We start from the raw sequence: 26,093 nt of genomic DNA on the forward strand, positions 1-26,093 counted from the left end.
GACGCTGGATTTTCTGATTCTGCTTTTAGACATGCACAAAAAAATTCAAAAGATAAAGGCTTCTTTTACTTGGAGAACTTCTCTGCCTCTACAGTCAGACGCAGGCAGTTCCCAGGGCTTAACGCTGCTCAGATTCCCAGGCTTGCAACACAGTTCTGGTCAGTGCTCTACTTTAGGGAGCAAGGGGCTTACAACTACCTGAAGTAACAACAGCTCTGAAACAGACACAGCAACAATCCTCAGAGAGCAGAGATGTAGACAGAAAAATGTTCACAAGAACCATTCTGCAATACTCTTCAATTTGTTCTGAAGTTCAAAACCTGATGATTTAATTCTGAATTTACACTTTACAAAGTAAACACACACCTTTTGTTGATACTGCATTTAAAAAAATGTTTTCTTATGTACAGATTTAAAGATAACCAAAACACATTCTTAAAAATAAATTAAATTGAAAAATTTTATTCCTCAAGCAGGTTACAGTTTCGTTGTTAATACTTGATAATTTACACCAGGTTCAACAGATATGATGGTAGTTATGGCTACTGCTGGAACTAAATTGTTCAAATTTGCATGAATGTAAGGATTTGAAAAATAAGGGTTAGATAAACCCTAGCTCAAGCAAAGAGTTTTATTACCAGTCTTTTCTGCAGCTAAATCGGTAAGTTTGGAATGATCACATAATATTTTCATTTTCCCTGACTCTTAATCTCAACTATCACATTTATTCCAAAGCCTTCACTTCACTGCAGAGCAAAATGAATGCATGAAAATGAATGTTTGGTATGACTAACTGTCCCACTTTCCCCTGAAACTGAAACTTTGACTGATAGGTGATTTACTTGACATATTCAATATCGTATTAAACAAGTCAAATATAAAATTACTCTTAGAACAGTATATACTAATTTTCATCAAATCAACTGAAAAATGTCCTAGGTTTGAACTGAATAGAGTAAATCAAAATTCCTGAAAAACAAAAAAATTAATATAAAATAAAATGGAAAGCATTTTTCCTCCAAGAAAGGTCCCCAGCTTATGGTTCAGCTCTATTAAATACCATTATTTAAAAATATCATTATTAAAATAATGATTTTATTGATCACCATTATTTTTATGAAAAGAACAATATCACCAAAGGGCTGTATCTTACACACAGTGCATGGTATCAGCACTAATATAAAGAAAAATGATACTACAAAAAATTAACAATAAAGAACAGAAAGATTTTAAGTTTTTCTTGTCACTGCCCATACTTCAAAGCAAGTAATTGAAACTACCTGTTCAAAGATGTTAGAATTTGAATATAACTTTAATTTTTTCTTAAAAAAAAAAATCAGTCCTAATTACCAAAGGTGTATGTACAAAAAAAATTAATAATTTGCAGACCGGGCTTCACTGCACATAGAGTTTATGAACTCACTCTGGAGCAGGAGGGCAGGTTTTACTATGAACTATGCATGTCCACTCATAAGATGTACCGTAACACGACTGCTTTCTGTAATTTAGTTACTTTAAAAGATCTGTTGGGTAGTTTAGTGATACAAACAAGTGCTTAGAGAGAAAAAAAATCAGTACAGACTGCATGAATGTGTTTCAGTTAGTTGAAGAACATAATTTTTTTTTAAAGAGAAAAAGTGGTATTAACAGGAAAAACATGTATGTTCCCTAAAAAGCAAAATTCTTTAAAAAGTGAAAAAAAATACAGAGGGAAAAATGGTTTCACCAACACTAAATTACTGTCTTTACACCGTATTAAACAAGAATTTGTCTCAATTATCCCAACATCTGTTATAAGTAATCACTGTCCTGTCAGAACTGATTCTGGTCTAGAGATGATGGTATGATGGTACAGTGGTTACTTGCATGATGGTAATTGTCACAATATGCATTAGAAGCCAGAGCACAAGCTAAGCACTTTTCACATTTCAAACAATCAAGAATAGAAGTAATATACAACAAATGCATTGTTTTTAGTATTTCTCATTGCCTTTTTACAGTAAGCTGCAAACACTTCTGCTGAAGGAAGAGAATCACTGTTTCTCTTCTAAAACAGTACCTCCAAAGAAGTAATGAAAGAAAAATGCCAGAGCAGAAGCCACGTAACCAAGAATGAAAGAAGAGCACTAAGCAGACAAATTTACTGGATTGCAGCAGGGAATTTTGAAATGCTGGTGGTCAAGCCTTTCTCAGTGTGGAAAAGGAACAGGACGCATGACAATCAACTCAATTACTAAAAAGAAGGATGCAGAAAACTGCAGAAAATATTTGATTCTAATAATACAAATTAAACTCTTCTTTTTCAACAACTGGAATACTAGGAAACACCAGGAATAATACTTTTAGAAGGATTTTATATTTCCTGTATTTCTTTGAGCTCAGTGGTTAAGTTGAGCCCAATGACTCTTGGCAAGGTCAGAAACACATAATAATGTACCATTCTTGATAGTTTTTAAAGAAATATGTTATTTAGGAGTTTCTGAAACATATATGCATCTTGTTATTAAACCAATGAACCGGCATAAAGCTTCTGGATAGTTACTGTTCTGTAACCCCACGGGCCAAGCCAGTAAACCCTGTGATTGAGCGATTCCATTACTAATTGATTACTTTGTTGCGTGCGGATCCTCACTCCAAAAAAAAAAAGTTCGCCTTATACACCGGTGCGCCTTATATAAGGACAAAGTTCGGAAATCTGCCGACACCCAGAAGTGCGCCTTATACTCCAGTGCGCCTTATACTTGGGGAAATTACTATACTTTCTTTCCTCAGTGAAAATATGCTTTACTCCTTCTTAGTGTATACTGAATCTACAAATACCAAATACAAAGGAAGACATCTAAAAATATCCTCATAATTCTTGAGATTTTGCACTTCTTGTATTCACAAGTATCACAATCATATTACTAACATCAAAAGGTAAAAACAGCAAAGGTAGTTCTGCCTCCTTTCAATTTTACTTTTCTCAGTCAAGCATAAATTTAATTTCTTGATTAAGAATCAAATCTATTTTGCACACATACTTGTTGACACAGTATGTTTATCAGCCCACACCAACACATTTCAGAGTGTGGGGTCTTTCACAATGATGTAGAGAAACGTATCTCATTTCCTTCCTCTCTCACCTGTATGCAAACTAGTAAGGACTACCACTGGAAACCTGTTCAGTAGCATTAAGCTGGATTGCTACTTACATCCCACTTACAGTGATTTGACAGTGAGACTGGAAGAGCATGAGTTCCTCACCCATGTGCAACTACTCTAGAAAGTGTAAAATGTAGTGTCAATGTTTAGATATACCTTCTCTTCTGCAGCATCTTCATTTTAGTAACAGAAGAATAATGGCAAAAAAAAAGGAAGGCACAGCCTTTACAGGATGACACGGAAAAAAAAAATTCAAATTTTTTTTGTTCTCTTTGTCTCACCTTCTGTATCCTCTTCCCATTTAAATGAAGTAACATAGTCCTGTCACTCTTTGTGAAGAATTTAAAGAAAAGCACTAGATCAAAGTAGGGTCTGGGACCCTTCTAGAAAGAGCAAGACAAAACAGGAGCAAGAGATGTGCAAGACCAGAGAGCAGAGTAACTCCAGCACAGCAGGAACTTCTCTTAAAGTAAGAAGGGCTAATCCTGGACAAAGACACACCTTTGTGTGTGTCTGCATACAGAAGGCTCACGGATGCTGTCCTATCTCACCCAGGACATAAAACGTCTACGGAGATTCAGTGAGTCTCCCAAATAAAGTACTGTGTGTAAGATGAAAATGTGACTATACCATGACCCTCAAAGAAATTGGTAAAATAGAAGAACATTAATTTAACACTCACAGTATAAATGCAATATTAAGGGGACTCACATAAACATACATGACACACAGTTTAATTAATACCATGCAATGTATACCATCTGCATATATGCATATAATAATTTATCAACTTAAAAAGCTGGTTCATAATAAATACTTGTGAATCATAATCTCATTCTGAGAGAAACTGTCACAAAAAGCTGATTTTTGTGCTTCCTACAACTTTTAAAATAGGCAGAATACTACAACTGCAAAACTGTCCAACATATGGGGCCACTTCCCAATTAATTATTTGCTGGTTAAAGTGTTAAAATGTCCTTGGCTTCACCTTAGACACAATCATCCCAGCTGGTCATTATCTAACTGGAAAGTGGCCAAAGAATCTCAGCTGTCAGCACACAATAACATGTATGTTTTGTCCTTTTTTCCTCCATTTACTTCACTTTCACATAGCTACACTTAAAAGGAGGAGAGCTTATTATGCATGAAACTGAAAAATTTTTCTGTCTCTTTTACTGCTGTGACTGTACACCTGGAGGGCAGGTGATAAGGAACTCTTCTGTATACATTTATTGAGAACTGATTCATCCAGCCTTACTAAAGCTGGTTCTATTACTCTGTGTTCCTAATTAATTTAACACAGTTTAAAAAAACACAGAAGTCTTTTAAGACAGAGCTGAAACAAAGTTATTGATTGGTCATGTGTCTGCACAGAGTCAGGAACTAGTAGAAAAGTAGGAAAATATCCCTCAATGAATTGAATGTTAGCAGTCAGCTTGTAGCCAGTGCTAACAGTCAGCTTGCAGAAAACCTGCTGATCAACAGGTGGAAAGCAAATGGCTTTTCTCATTTGCACATTACTTCTGCAAGAAGCCAAAGGACAGCTGGGAGAAGGAACACATGTAAACAAGGCAGACCTAATGATTTCCTAATTAAAAAGAAGATATTATCTTCCCATTAATAGATAACCTAATTGACCAAACTCCAGCAGCTTCCCCTCAGTACAAGTAAACATAGGTGCCTTTCCCCACTCACATGTCTAGGCCAGCCACTAAGTTGTCAGTTCTGCTTGATTTGTTTGGATACTGTACTCTGGGACAGCTGTCAGAAAGGAACAGCTGTTGTAGCACTTACAAAGGGACAAGAATTTTAATTGGACTGGATATTAATTGCGAGTGGGATGTATTTTTTTTTAATCAAAGTTACGACAGAAATATTCAAAGAATGACAGATGTTTTTAAGGTATTTGACCAATGTCTGACAAGCAAAGTTAGTCTTTGTTTTGACTGTGTAACTTTGTGACAGTGGTCTCCACCATGTTAGCATGAACAACTCCATGCTTAAGAAAAGGGGCATTAAGAAGAAGCAGAATAAGGAAATTTTATAAACAATCCTTTTAAAATATTGGTTGTGATCAAGTGAGGACCTTGAAGTTTTTGAAGAATCCCACAAAAGGAAACTCATTCCAAGACTCTTAGTAACCAGCAGCTGAAAACAAAACTATTCATGATGGCCAAGGCCTAAGCATAAAGGAACAATAAGCTTACTTTCAGCATCAGCATAGAGCAGCAAGCACAGGAGCACCACCATTGGCCTGACTACGTGCATCATCCGACAGCTTGGCACCAGCATGCTTTGGCAGCCTTGTTCTCACTGGCTTAGAAGCCACTGCGAGTCTGTCCAGCCTGAAATTTCAGAGGAAGTATTTTCAGAGCCTGTGAAAAGATAAAAATACAATTAGCAAAAATAGGTCAGAGTTTTTCTTTTCTTCTTTTTATTCATTCACAATTTGAGGCAAAATAATTTTAGAAGACAAAAGGGTAAGGCAGAAAGGGAAAGAAATGTAATTAATTTCAGGCTGTTGGTATATACAAAAAGATGCAAGACTCAAGTATATGCTAGCACTGTTACAACCCATTACTCAGTGTACCTTTACCACATAACCAAGCAACTTTCCTATCATGAATCTTTAGTTAGAACAATAGCATGTTCTGAACCAAAGAAACTAGTATTGTTGAAGAGGTTTAAGACATCACTGGAACTCATGTTGCAAGGAGGTAATCAAAGCATCTTAGATATCCATAACAAATCCACATGCAAACAGGGAGTTGATGCACTGGTATCTGGTAAGAATAACACCACAAAATCTACTTCCGAACATATTATTAACATATTGTATAGTTCAGCATCTTTGAAAGATTAAAATTCCTGTCATGATTTCCTGTACATATCTGAATTATGACTAATAGAAAAACAGAAATCTGGCATTGAATAAAGGGTTGAGATCTCAATTCAATCCATCTTATTTATTACAATGCGTAATTGAGTAAGAGACACTGGTAGAAGAAATACAGCTCAAGTACTTGACTTGAAAAAACAGTTAGTTTATCCTTGTCCAAACACACTACAGTAACAGAAATTAAGGAATATAAAAATATTTTCCTCCTCAGACAGGAAATTCTGGAGATATCCCTAAAGAGCGTGACATTGGCACTAAAATAACGCAAAATGCAATTATACTTTCTGAAGAATCTGCAACATATAAGCTTTGTTAAGTTTGATTCTACCTTCATTACCACAGAAGTGGTTTCCATGCAGTAATGATGAAAATCAAGAGGGCAGAGAAAAAAGTATACTAATTATTATTCCACTAAATAGTTCTTACAGTTTTGTGTGTGCCATAAAGAGCCCATTTTCACTACAGGGGAACGCTCAAAAGAATTTACTTAAGGAAGAAAAGACGTGAGCAGCTGGTAGAAATCTATGCTATGTTATGAAACTCTTTTGTAAAATTATCTTTTGAATCAGCTACTGCTACCAAAAAATACAAGCCTAAGAAATCTTCATAGGCAAAATGCTAAAGGCACCAGCTCTCTCCTTTCATCGTTACCATCTTCATGCCAGCATTTCAAATGACAGCAAAGTCCATGAGACACCAGTCCTGTCGGACTCAATTTGTGTCTGTGCAAGCGTATCAGAGCCAACTGCTGTGTAATGATTCCAATACTATCACAAAGATGGAGATGCATGAAATTTACTTCCAAGGAGGAGGTGCTTTTTATTTTGCTTCTTCTGGAATGCAGCAATTACAGGGGAGCCCTGAAGTATCTCTAAAGGCAGCTCACTTAAGAACAAAACTATCTTTTCATTTATACACAACCACACTAGCTGACGTGTGAAGGTGAACAGAGAAATGTTGTGGGTACTAAGTACTCCCTTACTCCTTTCAGGAGTGGAAGCAGAGAGTAAACAATACTGGTAACTAATAAGGGGAACAGACAAGAGGAAAAAATGGTACTTTGTTTTACACAGTGGTTTATAAATGGGGCACTGGGGCACATTATTTTCGTACACTTCAAGCATTCCCATGAAAATGTTAAATGTGGTGGCTACGAGGAAAAATATTACTGTCTGCTTGGGGAAAAAAGGAATTTTAAAAACTTTATGATCCTGATATGTGAATATGCACTTATCCTCTACAAGCTGTCTGCAAATGAAGGGATGTACCACAAAACCTGGCAAAGGTTGAAAAGAAAAAAGAGGTTGTTTTTTTCTTTTTAGTGAAACCTCATTTCATCCTCTCATTCTAAATGCATGTACAACCATATGGGAATACTGCACTCATTGTGTCTGCTTTGAAGGTAATATTCATTATCACTCAGGTCATAAAAAGTCCTCAGTATTCCCCTTCTTTCATATTCCTGAGAGTCATGACTTGAGCTAAACTGATAAACACATCAGGGTTTCCAGAAGACTCTGCACTTGTTTGTCCTCCCTCTTTACCTGCTTAGGCCTTCAAGCAAACTTCTGTATTTTCGATCAAGGAAAATATAAGCACTAGAACAAAGATGGTGGTTGAATTGCTCTTCTTTCAAGTTGAAGATACACTGTTAATGGAGATATGAAGGTGATGGATGGTGTGGTAACATAGAAAGAAGCAAGGCAAGACAACATTCAGGTGCTATCACGATTCTTCACAAAAGCCTGCCTTAGTTTTACTCACAAGGAAAACAAAGATTCATACCCTGATAACTGTACCAACATCGATACAGCATCACGCGATACATAGGTCTATTGGCTTACTTGTGAACACGAAGATGTAATTCCTTAAAAGGACTAAATGAAATTATTGAGACAACTATCAGGTTCCACATAACGCCACCTTAGTAGTTCCACAGTGAAAGACTCATCTAAAGCATTATTAATTCTTAAAATTAAATTAAGTTCCTTTCCTTTTCTGTTTCCTCCTGAAGATGGCTTGCTACCTCCTGAGTGTGGTACCAAAAACAGTGAAAACACAAACAGCATTTCCAGCACCAGTTACACTAACCTTGTTATCACAGGACCAATACTTGCCTTGCAGAACAAATCCTGGGCAAGCTAGCCTCTCAGCAGCCCCTATTACAACATTCACACTGCACCAAGGCAGAAAGATGGGGTTTCTCCTTAGCAGAAGACCACAGTAACTATGCAGAGGTCAACAGTTCTTTGGAAAAAAATTCTCTATATGAAGTTTTACTAAAAGCAGTTATTATTTTTGGCTAAATGCTGTATAACTGTTGCATTATATAATTTAAAATTACTCTTCCAATATCTCTAAAAGAGCCATCTATGAAACTAAGTAGTACCTCTAACAGCAACACATCAGTAAGTAAGAGGATAGATTTTCCCTGATCAGTGGTATCTATTAATAGGATCAGTAAAGGTGCAGATGTGCAGCTCATCAGAGTGTTAGAGTGTTCAATGCAGACAAAAAAGAATTCTCCTCAGCAGGAGCAGAGTAGATGATAGTACCAGGGCATGGGCACATGCACCAACTATCCTCAAATAGATCAACTGGGTGAATGAAACATCTGAACACCAAAATGCTTCCCTGCAGTCTGTTTACTTTAGTAGCAAAAATAATCTTTTAGGTATTATCACGGTACTCACAAGATGGTTCCTTCTCCAAGACAGTTATAGGAAACGCATACCCTGGGGGCAAATTTTAGAAACAAACAAAAAAAACCCAACAAAAAACCAAACCAACCACACAAACAACAACAACAACAACAAAAAGACAAAAAAAAAAAAAAACAGCAAAGCAAACACTGGTTTTTGGGTTTTTTATCAGTTTGTTTTTCCATGCCTGAACGTGTATTTAAATGCTTCCTAACACAGAAAAATTCAGGTCAGCAGGGAAGAGTTGTCACAAAATACTTGAACACAGACAAAACAGAACTCGTAACAGATTCAGGGAGTCCCACTGACAAAAATAACAAAGCAAAAAGTAACAGTAAAAAACAGTAAAAATTTTGGATGAAAGGGATTATGAAGGTATGAGAGTTCATTTGTGCTACAAACAGGATTTCTGGTTCAACTTTTCAAAAGTTTTAAATTGTTTAGAGATAAGATTTTAGTTTATGGTCATCTCTGGTTTGTCAAGGACTTCCCATAGAAACCCCCTATATTTTCCCATAGGAAAATAACTGGATATACCTTATATAAAAAAACACAACCAAACAATGGTGTCTGTCTGAGAATACATGGAAACAAAGATTAAAACAGAAGACTGTGGTGAAATTCTGTTTCTATACTTCATTCATCACATCCACAATCCTGAATTACATCCATTTCCAAGCCACAGATTTCTAATACCATGGAAATGCAAAAGAAGAAATACAAAAAACTTAATTTTAAAATATTACTAGAACTAGTCAGTCATGGAAAACGTGCAAATAACTCCTATATCTGCATATCAATCATGACGTCTTCATAAAAAAGAAATTAAAAAAAAAACATGGAAAAATCTTGGCTGCAAGAAAACTGACAGTTGAATCATTACTAGAAGGAATAGAAAATAATACGTAAAATTAATTCTCATAAGCTTTTTGATCAAAATCAATTCAGAAACACCTCTGCGTAAAACAATGTCTTTTAAAGAGAATTAAATGTATTTCCAAAGCAAGGAGGGCAACTGACAGAAGCAGAAGTTCTGTATTGTGCTTGCTCTTTCATTGATTAAACATGATAAATGTTTTTATAGTTGACCTGCTGGAAAAATTCCACGTTAAATTACACTATTATTTTTAAAAATCCAAAATACAAATACATGATTAAGGAAATCTGAAGGACAGCTATGCCGAGTGTTCAAAAGTTTAGTCTTATCAGTCTCTGGATAATAATACACCCTAAAGCTTGTCTATCATTGCTGAATTTCCCTGTTACAGTCATTTCAAGATGAGTGAGCACCTATCCCAATACAGGAGGTTTCTGATGTCATGCAAGCATTTGAACGACATCACTATAAAAGCACAAATGAGCTGCAGTGCTAGGTAGAATTTTGCCTATATAAAACAATTTAATCCATCAATCTGATTCAACATTGTAATTCTATTTTAGACTTAAACAAAGATTCATCTGTTACTATGAAAAATAGAGCAGATGTTTTGGTAACTGAAGAAATAGATTAAATTGTTTAGGGAATAAATCAACTCAATGATCTTGAAATCACATCACTGGGATGTTTTTCTCATATAGAAAGTTGTTTAAAGGCTTCTGGTTTTTTTGCTTACAAAAAGACTTATGTTCATATGGAATCTTAAACCCTACAGAAAAAACCTTGCCTAGCCTGATGTTTATAAAGTTTCAGTCCTATTCTAAATTATGAATAAAAATACCAGTTTTAAGTTGACAGGTGTCTCAATCCTTACAACCTTCTGCCATCTTAGTCACTTCTGCAGACCGTAAGAACTTTTCTTATATATGACACAGAAACAATTCATTAGAACACTGCATAACTTCTTAACTTCATGACTCCAAATAATGGCTCAAGAAAAAAAACTTTATGCTGGCAATGACTAAAGTGCTGAGCTGGAAATAGTCTTGCAAGATGAGAAAAGCATACCATGTTATCTGTCTATGGATATTAAAGCCATATATTGTTGAGAATCTATGGAAATAATTTAAACCATGTTACAAAGCCACACATAATAAGCAGACAAATGTAACACCTTCCACTAAAACTGACTTCTTGCCTGAACAAACACAAACACTGCCAATACGCCAGTCCTGACTCCTGTAAATTACTTGCAAACATTAACCCTGAAATAACCTGTGACTTAGCCCACATGAACAATTAAAGAAAGCAAACTCTATTCTGACACTTGTAAAAATAATAAATCAACAGACCTATAAAAAACCCCAAACAAGGCACAAACAAACAAACAAGTAAAAACCTAAAACCAAGCAAACAAAAAATAAAGGAACAAACTAAAAACAAAACAAAACAAACACCCAAGAAAACAGAAAGAAAGACAGAGACAGAAAAGGGAAAAAATATCAGCAGCTTAAGTATCTTGGCTACGCTGTTATTTTACTCTTTGTTCAGCCACGGAAGAGAAGCAAGATGAAATCCATACTAAGGGGTCTGGGATCACCATGTCAGTCACTAGTGGTGTTGTCTTGGAATCAATATTGGGCAAATCCTATTCGATATCTTTACTGACGATTTTGCTAAGGGGATCTAATGCATCCCTAAAAAATACACAGACAACATCAAGTTGGGTGCAATTGTTGATTTTGATGTGCTGGAGGGCAGGAAGGCTCTGCAGAGGGATCTGGGCAGGCTGGATCATGTCCCAAGGCCAGTGGTGTGAAGCTCAACAAGGCCAGTGCTGGGTCCTGCCCTGGGTCACAACAACCCCAGGCAGTGCCACAGGCTGGGGCAGAGTGGCTGCAAAGCTGCCCAGAGGAAAAGGACCTGGGGCTGCTGCTGACAGCAGCTGAACATGAGCCAGCAGTGCCCAGGTGGCCAAGAAGGCCAATGGCATCCTGGGCTGTACCAGCAGCAGTGTGACCAGCAGGAGCAGATAGGGATTGTCTCCCTGTACTGAGCACTGCTGAGGCCACAGCTCAGATCCTGTGTCCAGTTTTGGGCCCCTCAATCCAAGAAAGACACTGAGGGGCTGGAGGGAGACCAGAGAAGGGCAACAGAGCTGGTGAAGGGTCTGGAATACAAGTCCTACGAAGAGCAGCTGAGGGAGCTGGGGGTGTTTATCCTGGAGAAAAGGAGGCTCAGGGCAGACCTTATCACTCTCTACAGCTGCCTGGCAGGAGGGTGCAGCCAGGTGGGGGATCAGGCTCTTCTCAACAGAGCAAGCGTAAACTGTCTTGAGCTGTGCAAGGAGAGGTAAAGAATGCACACAAGGAAAAATTTCTTTACTGAACAGGTGGCTAAAGATTGGAACAGTCTTCCTTGGGAAGCTGGCTGAGTTGCCAGCCCAGGAGATACTCAAAAGACATGCAGACACAGTGATTAAGAACATGCTTCAGTGATGGACTTAGTGTTGCATAAACAGTTGGACTCAAATGTCTTTTCCAACATAAGTTGTTCTAGATTCTATGATTCTATTAATTGTTTCTTCTGAAATCTGGTTTAAGGATAATAAAATGACTATGTTTAGGCAAAAACATTTACAGACTGATTTTTGTCTTGTTTGCCTCAAAGTAACAAAAAGCAAAAGAACATATCATTAGCACCAGCATATTTGCCATACACATTTTGTTAGTCTTCTTTGGCTGCCTATTACATTACTTGAACAACACTGGAGCTGTGCAGCTGCCACCTCTTGAGCACGTGAGCCACATAAAAAAACATTCTTAGAGCCACTGTGCCATATACCACACACTCATGAGCCAGGAAAAGGGTCTCCAAAACCAGCTTTCAAGCACAACTACTAAGAGCAACTAGACTATACCAAGAGCAGCTGTGTTTTGAGACCACAGTCACTGTTGGAGGTGGCATCTGTCTGGGACTTGCTTCTTCACAGAGCTAGGTATGTGGATGACCTAGTAACAAGAATGATTCTACAGCTCCACTGCTATGAACATGACACAAACATTAACATTGCTTTCACCTGAACAGCCAGCTTATTTTCAGGAGAATTTTGCCCTTCCTGTATCTTTTTCAGCAGGAATATTGTGAAAAATTCAAGTTATTCCTCACCTTTAGTATCAGGGTCATTGAAGCACACCAGCTATCACAGACACTAAAATAAAACTAGCAATACATTTGCAAGTTTGGGGCTAAGAAGTCAAATCGAACTTCAGTATTACAATGCAATTTTTCTCTATTCTCTGCAATCTCTTCTTTTATGGCTTTTCTTTTTCCTTTTCACTTAATGGTTTTGTTTCAGAACTATCCAATATACTTGTTGGCTAATCAGATTGAAGCATGACTGACTGAGACAGTGAATTTGCAGTACATACAGGACAGCAATCCAGCTGCAGCTAGTTTAGCCTGACTGCACTTTATTATAATGTTGCTGATGGCAATACAATTGTATTAGAGGAAGAGATGGAGAGCTGAAATGGTTATTTTTCAAAAGTAGTTGGCATTATAAAATTATTTGGTAATAAAAGACAAAAACTTCCTGAAGCAATAGAAGCATTATGCATTTCCCATACTAAGATACAGCATAATAGTGCATGGTTGTCCACAGGTCTTCTTTTGGGAAAAAAATGACAACTACAAAGTATCATTGTAATATAATGCATGTTTTACTACACTCAGAGAAAAAGTAAAAATAATGTTATAAACTCTGAAAAAGAGAGTTAAAAGGCAAAACCAACCTACAGATACTTTATTGTTGAATTTTCTTTATTAAGGAAAGTACCAAGTGAATTGGTACACTTTTAGACACCAAACTAATATCATAATGTTGACAGGCCAGTTTGATACCAAATAAAATCATAAGATCATCAGCCAGACAGCAGGATTCATAACATGTTTTTTTTTACCTTATTAACTACTATAGATTTATCTATAATTAGAAGAAATGAGTGGCTTACTAGGGCCACCTGAAATGGCATTTCAGGTGCTTCACAGACCCCCTCCCTGAATCCCCTTCAAATGGAGAGTGAGAAGCAGAAAGTTTAATCCTCTTGTATTTGATCTGGTAAAAGCCAACTGAGATCAACAAAATATTTCCATCTGTGAAACCTATTACTAAACATTAAACAACCTAACAGTCAGAGGCTGTACAAAGCATTAACCAGTACAAATGCGCTCCTTTCTCATTTTTGACTTTAAAACTTTCTCTGCACTTTGAAGTGGTGCAGCTCTCATACCCAGAGCTTTCATTCACATTGTTTTGCCCAGGCAACTTGGCACTCATATTTCTTAGCTACAAGAACAGGATAATAAAAAAAATCCCGCTTAGGCCTGTGGTTCATCCTCTTACAATCTGCTACAGCATACTAGAATAGATTAAAATGCATTATGTATTTTCCATATATTCTTCACTGGGTTTATGTTCTTCTCAGGAGACATCCAGCAAGAAAGTTTCAAATCTAAGTTCTGCAACAACTTCCCAAGCACTCATTGTTTTTGGGTTGATGATATTAAATTAAAACCTAACTGTGAGTTTATTCTTATAAATATGCTGGCATTAGCAACAAACTGGTGGTTTTTAACCTAATTATTAATTGCATACTGACATTGTGTAACCTTCATCTTCTTTTGCAGCATCTTTTTGTCAGTTCTCAGTAACAAAGTGAGAGTATGTGCTACCATCCAAATGAACATTATTTTCATAAAGGGTATGAGAAAAAAAATATTAACTCTACTGTACATAGCTGTGGAAGTATCTCTGCAACTTATGAAGCATACATACCAACAGTCCATTGTAATAAGGAAAGGGTATGCCACAATGTTATAGTGATACCATATTTAGCAAAAACTGTTTTTCTACCCATAAACTGGAGCAGTTTCATCCTGCTAAAAAACTTCCTGCATACCACTGGTTCATATATATGCTCAACTATCACTCTCATTACTTATGAACATAACACAGTTTCTGAAACAAGCTATCTGTTGTCTCTTCTTTCATAAACGAGCAAGAAAAATCAGAGAAAGAAGTATTAGAGAAAATTAAATTGGTGAAATAACCAAGTGCAGGCACTACTCATAGTTTGTCTTCTAAATTAATAGTATAAAGTCCTAAAAATGGACTGAAGATATGACAGAAAAGGAAGGTTATTATCCTAGTTATGTTTGTCACATTTCATAAAAAATACACAGGTGAGAAAACACAGAAGATGGTGTCTTAGATTACAGCACCCTGTCATTCAGATTTTGAGTATCTTTCATAATCTCAGCATTAGAAGGAATAAAAAAATACAGATGTAAGATAAAAAAATACACTTAACATCCAGTAAACCAAATGTTTAAGAAAACACACACATATGCACTTGCATACACATATACGCACACACAATTGCAAAATAACCAATTTGCAGAGTTCAAATTTGTATGAAGTAACAGAAGTAGAAGAGACAACCTCTCTAATTTTCAGACATGTGCCTCATACACAAAAGCTTGCTGGACTTCTGCATTTTCTCACTGCTTTCAGCTTTTTAATTTCCAGAATTTCCTGATGGAAAGCAGTAATCAGTAAACATACTGCTATGAGATTCAAACTAAATAAAGAGTTTAACCTTCAGCTACACAATTCCTCATATTTAGCTATGATGAAATTAAACTAATGAACTAAGGAAAGTAGAGAACTAGTTTCATTACTAATCCAATTGAGAAAATATTGAGTCTAATGAAATATTTAAAAGTTCTTATAGGTGACTTTCAAAAAATATTTTAGAATTTTACCCTCACAAAATACCACTGACTGACATTACAGAAGTACATAGTAACTTTAAGCCTTTAGACAGTCACACTGAAGTACTTGAAGACTTTTAAAGACTCAGCATACATTAATTCTCTCTTTAGAACATGAAACAGAACCATTTATAATACCTGGAGGAAATGTGCCATATAATCTCACTGCCTACTAGCACCATTAGCATCCATGTTACCAACACTGCTTCCCAAACACAGGAAAAAAAAGTTTTATGCCTTTCCTTCCCCAGAAAAATGTCACTCATTCGACACTCAAATTCCACACAGAACACAAGGCTGTGATTGCCAGTCTTTTGTGGAAATGAAATCCCAAGGCTGTACAAATTAAACTATGAGCAAGGGCTGTAACTGGCAGTGGGAACTCAAGGCTCAAACATTCCTCTGGAATGTTAGCTCTATCTCACAGAGATAAAATCTCTGTAACAGTTTTAGTGGGTGCTGCAAATAATGGTATGTTAAATAATTTATAAACAAAACCTAATATAACTTAGAAAGACAATTCCAGTTTTGGCTTTATACAAAATCATTAGTTTTAACTAAGAATCCAGTTGCATGAATGAAAACTTTTTTTGTTGTTGCTGTTTTTCGATGGGGGGAGGGTTGGGTTTCTTTCGTTTTTCTTGATGTAGATGAGTGCATTCTGGTTATACGCATAACAAAGGACTATTTTTCAATACATCTAAAGGCTAGAGATGAGCCTGATATTCTACTTGGAACACTGCAAGGGACTTGTGGGAGTTTCATCTTTCACAACAGAAATGCATGAGCAACTATTATAAACCTAGTAAAGTTTCTGCAGTGTTTCTGTTATAACTGATATGTCTCTCTGCGTGTGCAGTCCCAGGAGTATTGTTCTGGATTGATTAGCATCTTTATAATGAAATGCTCGATTACAGTTTTGAAATAGATAATTATAAAGGGAGGGTGTATTTTCCAGTTAGGGATTGTGTTTAGATTTTTTTTTTTTTAATTATCAGTGCATGAAAGGCAGCTGTAGAAGTTCTGACTGCACTGTCGCCTCTTTGGAAAGCAACTACATTTTGTTGCTCTCAGTGTGCATAAGTTAAATTGAATTGCTAGTTATGACTGGTATGGGAGTTTTATTTTAAACTGTCAGGATGCACAGCCAACTGTAACCAATTTTTCAATATCTTGAAAAGCCTCATTTGAAGTATACAGATGTGAATGACTTTGGGACCTTGTCGTTAGTAAACAGAAACATTTTTCAAAACATTTTCCAAACCCACTTCTTCAGTAAAAGAAAAAACAAAAACCGTAAAAAAAAGGTACACTTATGGATGTTCTGCATAACTTTAGCGGTGTATGTAAAAAGGCCAAAATAAAGTTGGTGGCCTGTCCAAGTTTGGGCTCATGTTTCAGACTCTCTGTTAGGTATATCATATTGTTGCTAAAACCACGTTCTGCCAAGAAAAGCAACTCATTTTTATGAGGTTTAACAGCAAATGAGTGGGTAGGGAAAGTGGTTTTTGACTTGAAGGGCTAGAAGTCAAGAGAAAAAACTATGAGTATTTCCTTTCCTTAGTGCTCTGCATACTGCATCAAGCCCTCAATTTTAAAAGATGTCTTCTACTAGAGAAATTTATTCAACTGTTTGGCTGATGTTTGAATGGTTTGCTCACTGAGGGTGCTAGAAGATCCAGGAAAATTATTATTTTATTTTTTATAAATTAGGAGAACAGAAACAACTAGATTATGTGAGAAAATGCAGGGATGTATCCCAAGCAATCTCTAATCCCTTGATATCCAAAACCATAATTCTTTAGTCCTAATCTCTCCATACAACAGATCCTCCACTGCTGCCAGCACAAGGTTATTGATGCTTAGGTCAAACAGAAACAGGCTGAAGGATAAGGGACGCAAGAAAGCAAGAAAGTAGAGGTTAAATAAAATCTAAACTCCATAAAGTCTCCCTTAAGTTCCTAAAGAAATAAAAAAAATATAAAAATCTTATGCTGATATCCAATCTTCACACTTAAGATCACTGCACAGAACTGACAAACGTAGAAATGTGGAATTTCATTCAAAACTGATTAAACTTTAAAGCAAAGAAAGTATCATAATCAAATCAATTGCGATAATTTCTGCAGGTCTGACTCTCACAAAGAATTTATTGCTATTTTATATTATTACTCATTTCCATTTTTTTATACTATTTAAATGTCCTAAGCAATTCTGTATTTTTTTCAATGCTCTATTACTGCTTAATTACAGAAGTATAATAAAAAATTATCTACTGGCACACTGTTCTTCTTCATATTTTGTTTTCTCTTAAGTAGACTTCTAACTTAATAATCATTGCTGTCACCCTCAGTGCTTCCTACCTTTTCCTCACAGTGAGATGCAAGAAGACTTAGAAACCGAAATCCCTCAGAGGCTGGAGCTCTGTGAATGTATGTTGGAAGCAACATCTCTGTAAGAGGGTAAAATACGAGCACATAGATTTTGCTACTTTTCTGTAGGAATATCCAACTTTACACACATACAACTATGCTATCACTTCACAGTTATCCATGGAAGTGAATTATGGCTTGCTGATCAGTCTGCAATCATGAGCAAATGCTGTATGCATAAATACTCCTGAAAAGGATATCTTTCCTGACTCAGTATCACAGACACAATATTGGACCCTAATCCTAAATGAATCTAAGACACCCAATATACCACTTAGTTACAGAAAGGTCAGTAAACATACAAACAAATCTTCATGTTTAATTTAAGCAGCTGAGGTAAATAGGCTGATCCTTCCATTGCTTCAAAGGATGGTTCTCCAATTTGTAAGTGATCTTTACATTAATTTTAAAAAAATAAAATAAAAGCTCACCTTTAAGAAAGGTCATTCTACTGAGTACTACAACATTAGTAAGCTTCCTTTGAAAATGCATCTGTAAGAGAATTCTTACTTCCACATCCTGAAAACACTGCATATGCATTTTACAACAGGACGTCAGTCTTCATCACCTTTATCTATACACAACACATCTGCAAGAAGTAGGAATTATCAGACTGTCTAATTATCAGACTACTAACAACAGAACCCATTTGAATGACTCATTTTTTTTTCACTGACACTCTTTAAGACCTTCTACTAGGCAAAAAATACACCTATTAGCAAGACTCCTCCTGTTATGGTGCACACACACCAATTGAATTGCTCTTCTAATAAACCGCGAACTAAAAAGGAAGCTTCTTTTTTTTTTTTCCTTAAGGTGATTTCAGCATGTCTCTTTTGAGTCTCACACTAAATCAAGTTTTTTATAATGCCTGGAGTATGTGTGTGGTGAATCTGTATTCTTGCACCAAGATACATCTAGTTGCACAGGCGTATTTCTACACATAGATATATTTTCTTATACATCCATAAATCATCAGAAATAGAATTTAAAAAACAACATCAGGGAAGACACTTGTATCAGAGTCAAAACCTTTTACATCAATAGTCAGAGTAAAATCCCTGTTTTATTATTCAATTACTTGAAGTGTGAATGACAGACCATGATGCAGTCTGCTCTGCTGACAGAGCTTGCCCTTGTCTCAAGAGAAACCATTTGCAGTTCACAACATTCAATTCCCAAGCCTGACATTATTAAAACAAAAACAAAAACAAAAACAAAAACAAAAAAAACCAACCAAAACAGTACAGGTCTTTCAAACAAGGAAAAGTGCAGTGATGCAGCTGCCTCTATTAGCAATTCTTTCTGGAGGATTCTCCAGAGTGCTTCCACTATGTTCTCATTTCAAAGAACTAAACAATCTGTTGAATTTTTATACACAGAAAGTGACATAACAGCAGATGGGATACACAAAAAACTGAAATGAAGTGTACATAAATCTATATGTTGTTTACTTTATATATAACGATTATTCAAAGAATGTTATTACTGTAAAACTATGAGGTGGATATGCAATTACCTCTTTTTTTATATAATAGAGAAATATATTTTTATGATAATTAATAAATATATTGCTCATTAAACTCTGAAAGACCTCCACTGTAATCCCAGCTCATTTCCTGTTTACAATCCTTCTGAATTGCTTTGTATACTTCTTCCTACAGATGAGTGTGAAAGCACATAGGTTCTCTAGTCAGTGAAAAAAACTTAAGACACGTTTCCTTTCTTACTAAATATTTTCTTTACAACTAAGCCAGGAAAGCACTCCAAAACCACACAAATGACCTAAGGTCATGTAAACATTCTCTTCCTACCTTGAAAGAGGAAAACTTTCTTAACTTTATCAATTAGAGCTATTGTAAGAAATAGGTAACACTACCCTTCATATAAAAGTGAGAGATAAGTCTCATTTGAAATGTCTGGTATGGCAGCAAAGTTTTACACTTCTCTTTCATTTTCTATGGGTCATTATTCAGATCATCACCCGTGGACACTGAACGTCTGTAAGAAGCAGAAATTCATTCTTATCTCTAAACTGGCACAAAAATAAAGCAACCTAAAATTGCAAAGTACTTCTAAATTTTGAAAAGGTCATATGAATATAGAGAGCATGAAACAATACCATTATCTGTAAAATTCCAAAGGCTGTTCCTTCAACTTTGTAAAATCATGTTTTACTGATACATTCTAAAATAATATCATACTAATGCCAGTTATTAATAATTAAAATAATTTAGGAAACTAATATTAAAACATGTTCAGATTTCAGTTTATCTGTATTAGAACACACATATAAATTTTAATACATTTGGACATTTCCCTGATTATGTTACTTGTTAAAGTGCAACATTTGAACTAAAATTACCTGCAGTAAATTTCAATGCCTTGGAAATAAACTAGACTATGAAGGACCGAGAATCACTTAGAATCTTAAATCAGAGAACCAAAAGAAAGATGGTTTCTAGATTTAAGAGTTTCTTTCATTCTTGCTTTGATTATATTAGCATTAATAGCCAAAAGAACTAGAATACCATCCTTGCTCTCCAAAATCCAAGTTCTTATCTATATTCTAAAGAATACAGGCAGAAAAATTGTGAATGCAAAGTCCATTGAATAAGGCTATGCTCTAAAATGAAAGCACAGAATTCACCCGGTTGGCCAATTTCAACTACTTGTCCTGCAACTAACAAAAAAAGACAGGCTCCCCAAAGCCCATATGTACTACCACTACTCTTTGATGCTGTTAAAGCAACACTATTTTAGAACCAGTATTTTAAAAGAATCTCACAACTGGTGTTAGAAAATCCCAATATAAGCAATTTCAAATTATGTTTTTATATTGACAGTGAATTGCAAAAACGTTCATTATAGTCATAGAAGTGAATTTTCAGTTCACGCCATTTGTCTGCACCCACTGAAGGTCTGATTATTTATCTACTGTTGTCAAATTTTTTCACAAGCCGAAAGCAGATTCTTTATAAGTTGTTTCTATTTCTTTATTTCAGAAAGGAAATAACATATACACCAGTGTAAAAACCTGGACTAGCAGGTTTTGCTTATAGCAGAAAACACTAACCACAAACACGAAACTCCTAAAAGTAGGAATCTGACCACACTGACAAAAGATTACAGTAAATTCACGAATACAAGCCGCAGCAAGAAGACTAAAATTTTGGTGGAAACCCGGAAATGCGGTCAGTATTCGGGTGCAGCTAATTTATGAACAAAAAAGTGATATCTGCCCTTACCTAGTATCATGCTGGTCCAGTCCTGAGCCAAAACAGTTTGAAATCCATGGTTTCCCGGTGTTCCGACAATGAACCAATCAGAGAACAGCTTATTGCCTGCCTGTGGATGATGGCTTTACTGAGGGGCGGGGGTTGTTATCGGGGTGAGTTACCTTGGTGAGTTACCTCGGCAGTTCGATAAAAGTGTGTGATATTTCTCTGTACTTTTGAAAGTGTTTTAAGTCTTGTGCGGCTGCGGGGCTGGCTGGGTTCGCAGGGAGAGGGGTGGGGGCGCCGCTCGCCCCGCAGGGAGAGGGACAGAGCAGCCACTGGCCCCGCAGGGAGAGGGGTAGAGCAGCCGCTGGCCCCGCAGGGAGAGGGGCAGGGGGGGCAGCTCGCCTGCGGGGCTGAGCGGAGGGGCTGTGCCAGCATGGAGATGTGGCTCCGCTCGGAGCTCAGCTGCCTGCCTGCACGGCTAAGTGGCTGTTTAAAGGCAACGCAGATCCATTGGAAATGCTCGCAAAATGACCACACTATTGTTCCTGTCTTTTTCGGCTTGTAAATAAAGGGTGCTGCTGCAGCTATTGCCTGTGTCTTTTTTCACTTGGAAACAATGTTTCCGAGGTCGGCAGTAAGCCAGTAAGCCCCGGCGATCCCACGATTGTGTTACTAAATGACGACTTTGTGAAAGTTCGCGGCGAACTAAAGTGCGGCTAATATTCCGGGTGCGGCTTATTTATTAACAAAGACAACAATGTTGCCAACACACCAGCAGTGCGGCTTATACTCCGTGCGGCTTGTATTCGTGAATTTACTGTAATTACATGACTACATGCTCCAAGTGATTTTAACAGTGCTTGCCATGAAGTATTGCTAGCTACCTAGTAAATAGTTCTAGCTTCCTTAAAAATCTCAGATTAAACATCTCAATACCAGAACAGTCTCAACAGTAGCCTACTTCAGCAGAATTAAAAATCAAATTTGTTGAAAAACTAGAAAGTGTCTGAAAACATGAAATGTCAACCTATCAATCAATCAAAAAACCAGGCTGAGAGAAAAATATCTTAAGTAGTCTTGTATTTTCCCACCAACCACAGTGCAGTCTTTTGAGATGGTTCATGTAGTTGTCTTAGAGGAAACAAGAGAAGTCTTTCATACTTGTATTTTTACCACACAACACAAATAATTTTTATTATAATAAATTTTAGCATTTATAAATGCTTAAAGTTGACAATTATTTGCCTGAAGTCAATAGCTTAGTTTGGTAAAAAGCTAGTTTCTTTGTTTTTTTCCTGCCTCTGTAAAAGAGAATAGAACAGGGCTATCCTTGTAAACTTAAAAGGCTTGTTTTTGTTTATAGCAAGTATAAAGATAATAGTCTAATGTCACTCCTAGTCTTAACTGGGCAAATGTAGTATCAATACTGTTTTCAAAAAATGAAGAAGTTTAATCTTGACATTTTCTTAATTAGCTTTCTCAGTTTTTATGTAACAAGTCCAAAAATTTATTTGAAGTTAGAAAGCTAAAGAAATAATCAAAATCTAACTGATATAGTCAGTGCTGTCAAATGGTATTTCTTCTCCCTCGAACTGTAGATGACCTCAACTACCCTGTGTCTGGCAGAAATAAACTGCTTCGAAAGCAAGTCCACATAGTAAAAAAAAGCATTATTCTAGTTTCTAAATACACTTTACACACACACAGAAACCCAGTAGAAATGAATGCAAAACAAACAACAACAACAACAACAACAAAACCCCGCAAAACAAAATGCAAAACCCATACACTTAAAAAAAACACAGTAAGACTCAAGGAGTAGAATATGGTGAGCTAAAAAATAGGGTAAGGTCTCGACTTTTTCATCAGGAAACTATATGAAGGTCAAGAGAATTTCTCCACAGACTACTGAAAAGTTTTCAAAATTAAAGCAAATGGAAGATTGATCCAAAAGACACATTTCTGAATAACCTCACTAGTTCCAAATCATGAGGCTACAGAAAGTCAGCAAAGTAGTTTCAGGATCCTTCACAGAAATAATCATAGTAACTCTAATAACCTTCTGATGACAGGGGAGGGAATAAAAACCCACCATCAGCAATGAAACATTACACACATAAACAAACACATGTATTGCTGAATCCTTATTTTGAGTAATAAAATTTGGGGGCCCTCAGGAAGACATGAGGTACCCAGACTTCTGAAATTTACTTCTACAGGTGTCTGTCATTTCTCCCTTTTGAGATAGATTTCAAACCCTTGTGCAGCAATACAGATACGTACTTTTATTTCCAAACCAGTGGTTTTTTTACATATTTGATAAGGGAGGAGGAATAATGGTCTACAGACTGATAATATCTCTTTAAGATCAGCAACATTACAGTGTTAAGTCTGTTAGATTTCATTTACAAGGCCAAGAAACATGAAATAATACATGAAAGTTGCAAATCAGTGGTAGAAGAGCAAAGTCAAGATGCTTCACTAATGATCCTACTGCTAATCACAACTTCAGTCTACCTCCATATACTACTGCAGTATTTCATATCCCAGACAGTTTAAGGTGTTTTCAAGTATTCTTTATCCCTCTTATTGTGAATTTCTGAGAACATACACACCTGCAGAGTCTGGATTTGGAAACACAAATTAAATATCTGAATTTAATGAAAGATTCCTTTTGATTGCAAAACAACTAAACTATATGCATTTAGCCTGCATTTTTCATTCCCTTAAGTTTGTACTTCCCATCCCCATTTCTGTTGTGATTCTTTAGACATCTTTTGGGGTATCTATATCAAAGTTTGCACTGATACAATACAAAGCTTTTATGATATCATCCTAACCATTGTCATTGGTCTTACACTCCATGTAAAATTCTTTAATTCCTCATTCAGAATATACTTTCCTTAAACTTTCATTAAATTTAGCAGTAGGCAAACAAGGACACAGAAAACTACTGTATTTTCAGAGATGTAAAACCCTATGTTTGCAGAGATAAGCAGTAAGCTGCTGGTTGACAGAATAGCAGGTAATTGTTGCTTGCTCCTAAAATGAGCTGAAAAGATGATTAAGGTGAGATTTACATGAGCTGTAAGAATGGTTTTTTGTTTATGGTCAGTGAAAAAGACCAGCTTCTGTCTACATAGATGGATTACCCCTAAATCACTCTACTCTTGGCTTCATACAACTGATTCTTCTGGCTAGGGAGAGCATTTTTAAATTACTGTAGCAATGCCTCCTGTGGTCCTAGGACCCATGAGAATCTTCTGAAAGTAGTTTGGAAAAAAAGTGTTAACAATCAAGTATGTTGCCACTCTCAGATTCAAACAACTGGCATTTTTAAGTACATATACACTTCTATATATGTATGGACAAATTACCTATCTATCTATCTATCTATCTATCTATCTATCTATCTATCTATCTATCTATCTATCTATCTATCTATCCGCAAACACGGTAAAATAAAAGGTAGTTCCTAAACATGCTTCCTCCGATTGTTAAGTTTTAATGATTAACTGTCTGAAACTTAAGTGACACCAGATAACTGACCCTGCATAATCTAAGTAAGAGTTCTTCCTCAACTACAGTAGAAAAGTTGTAGGAAAAGAGATTCCATAAAATAGAAATCAAAATAACTAATTAAAAAAAAAAAAAAAAAAGCCAAACAACAAATCAACTTTTTCAGAGGTTATGTTCAGTTTTACACAACAGAATATCAAAAATTCCCAGAATATAAAGTCAAAGAGGAATTGTTGAAGTACTTGAAATATTTAATTGTAACTAACAGCAGAGTTTTTACTGTTGTATGTAGTTAACAACGAGGGTTTAAGGCATAAAAACATCTAAATTCCTAGTTGCTTCTACCTGATACCATATAGGTATGGAAGCCTGCAGGTCACTCCAGAATGCATCAGGAGTGCGTAATTAGAATTGCCATAGTTCCTTTAATATTGCAGAGCCTTAGGAACACCAGCTCTGTCAGCTCTGTCACCTCCTACTTCAGCCCATTCTGAGAAGGTTGCCATGAACAATGAGCCACATGCAGATGTTTCACAATACCCTTCAGAGTCAGCTTCAGAGCACTGCATCTACTACTGTGCTGCCTACAAATGAAGTTTAATTCCAATATCCATGTTTGTAACTACTGCTACAGCAGGATCCACTTCCATGCGTGGCGACCATTTAAGAAAAATAAATGCTTACAAGAGCTGAAAAAACCAGAACTGCAAGGTCTTAGCCATACCAGAAATACTGCTCTTCAAACACCACCCCTCTTCCCGTTTCCAGAAAAAACAGAAGTATCCAGATGACCAGATGACAAAGAGTTGTCTGTTAGTGACAAGCAAATCATGTAGGTGGATCTTGCAGTTATAAATGCAAGGACGACCCTCAACTAGTGCCCATCCATCCTCATAGATGCAGCTAAAAATCTCAGAATGCCTAGTAAGAACACTGCAAACACAATTAGAAAAAATATCTATATTTAAAAAAAATTCTTTCTAAAAGCATAAATCTGTAATACTGATAGATTAGTGCAAATTCAGTATTGTCTGGACAAAATTTTCAGATCATTTCAGGACATAATTGGTACAGGTGCTTAGGATAGCAAAGTTTTCTATTCCCCCAGGACAGTTGAAATTTACTTCAAAGAAAAACAAAAAAAACAAATTGAACCAAAACCCACAAAGAAAAACACACAACAAAACAGCAACAAAACAAAACAAATAAACAAACAAACAAACAAAAAAACCCCACGAACCAAAATAAAACAAAAGAAACAAACAAACACACACACAAAAAAAACCTGAACAAACCAAAACCAAACAAATAAACAAAACAAAACCAAAACAAAACAAAACAAAAAAAACACCAAGGCAGCAAGGAATCAAGTAAATCAAAATATAAAGTTCTGCCTGCCCTTTTGATCTAAGTACAGTATCTGTTATCGCTGAATAAGCTTGAAAGAGTGAAATGATCTAA

The 26,093-nt window shown here is 36.1% G+C and overlaps 1 protein-coding gene across 50 annotated transcripts in view; it reads right to left on the minus strand.

The window, feature by feature from the left end:
- The window catches only part of PTPRD (protein tyrosine phosphatase receptor type D), a 1,216,292-nt gene that overhangs the window by 287,983 nt on the left and 902,216 nt on the right, over positions 1 to 26,093 (minus strand). For all 50 annotated transcript variants that reach the window (XM_033085150.2, XM_033085149.2, XM_033085148.2 and 47 more), the window contains one exon: positions 5,352 to 5,519. In XM_033085150.2, coding sequence (XP_032941041.1) covers positions 5,352 to 5,436 — 85 coding nt within the window. In that variant the 5' untranslated portion in view covers positions 5,437 to 5,519. The remainder of the gene's footprint in view (positions 1 to 5,351; positions 5,520 to 26,093) is intronic.

Source organism: Catharus ustulatus, chromosome Z (assembly GCF_009819885.2).
Source record: "Catharus ustulatus isolate bCatUst1 chromosome Z, bCatUst1.pri.v2, whole genome shotgun sequence".
Taxonomy (NCBI): Eukaryota; Metazoa; Chordata; class Aves; order Passeriformes; family Turdidae; genus Catharus; species Catharus ustulatus.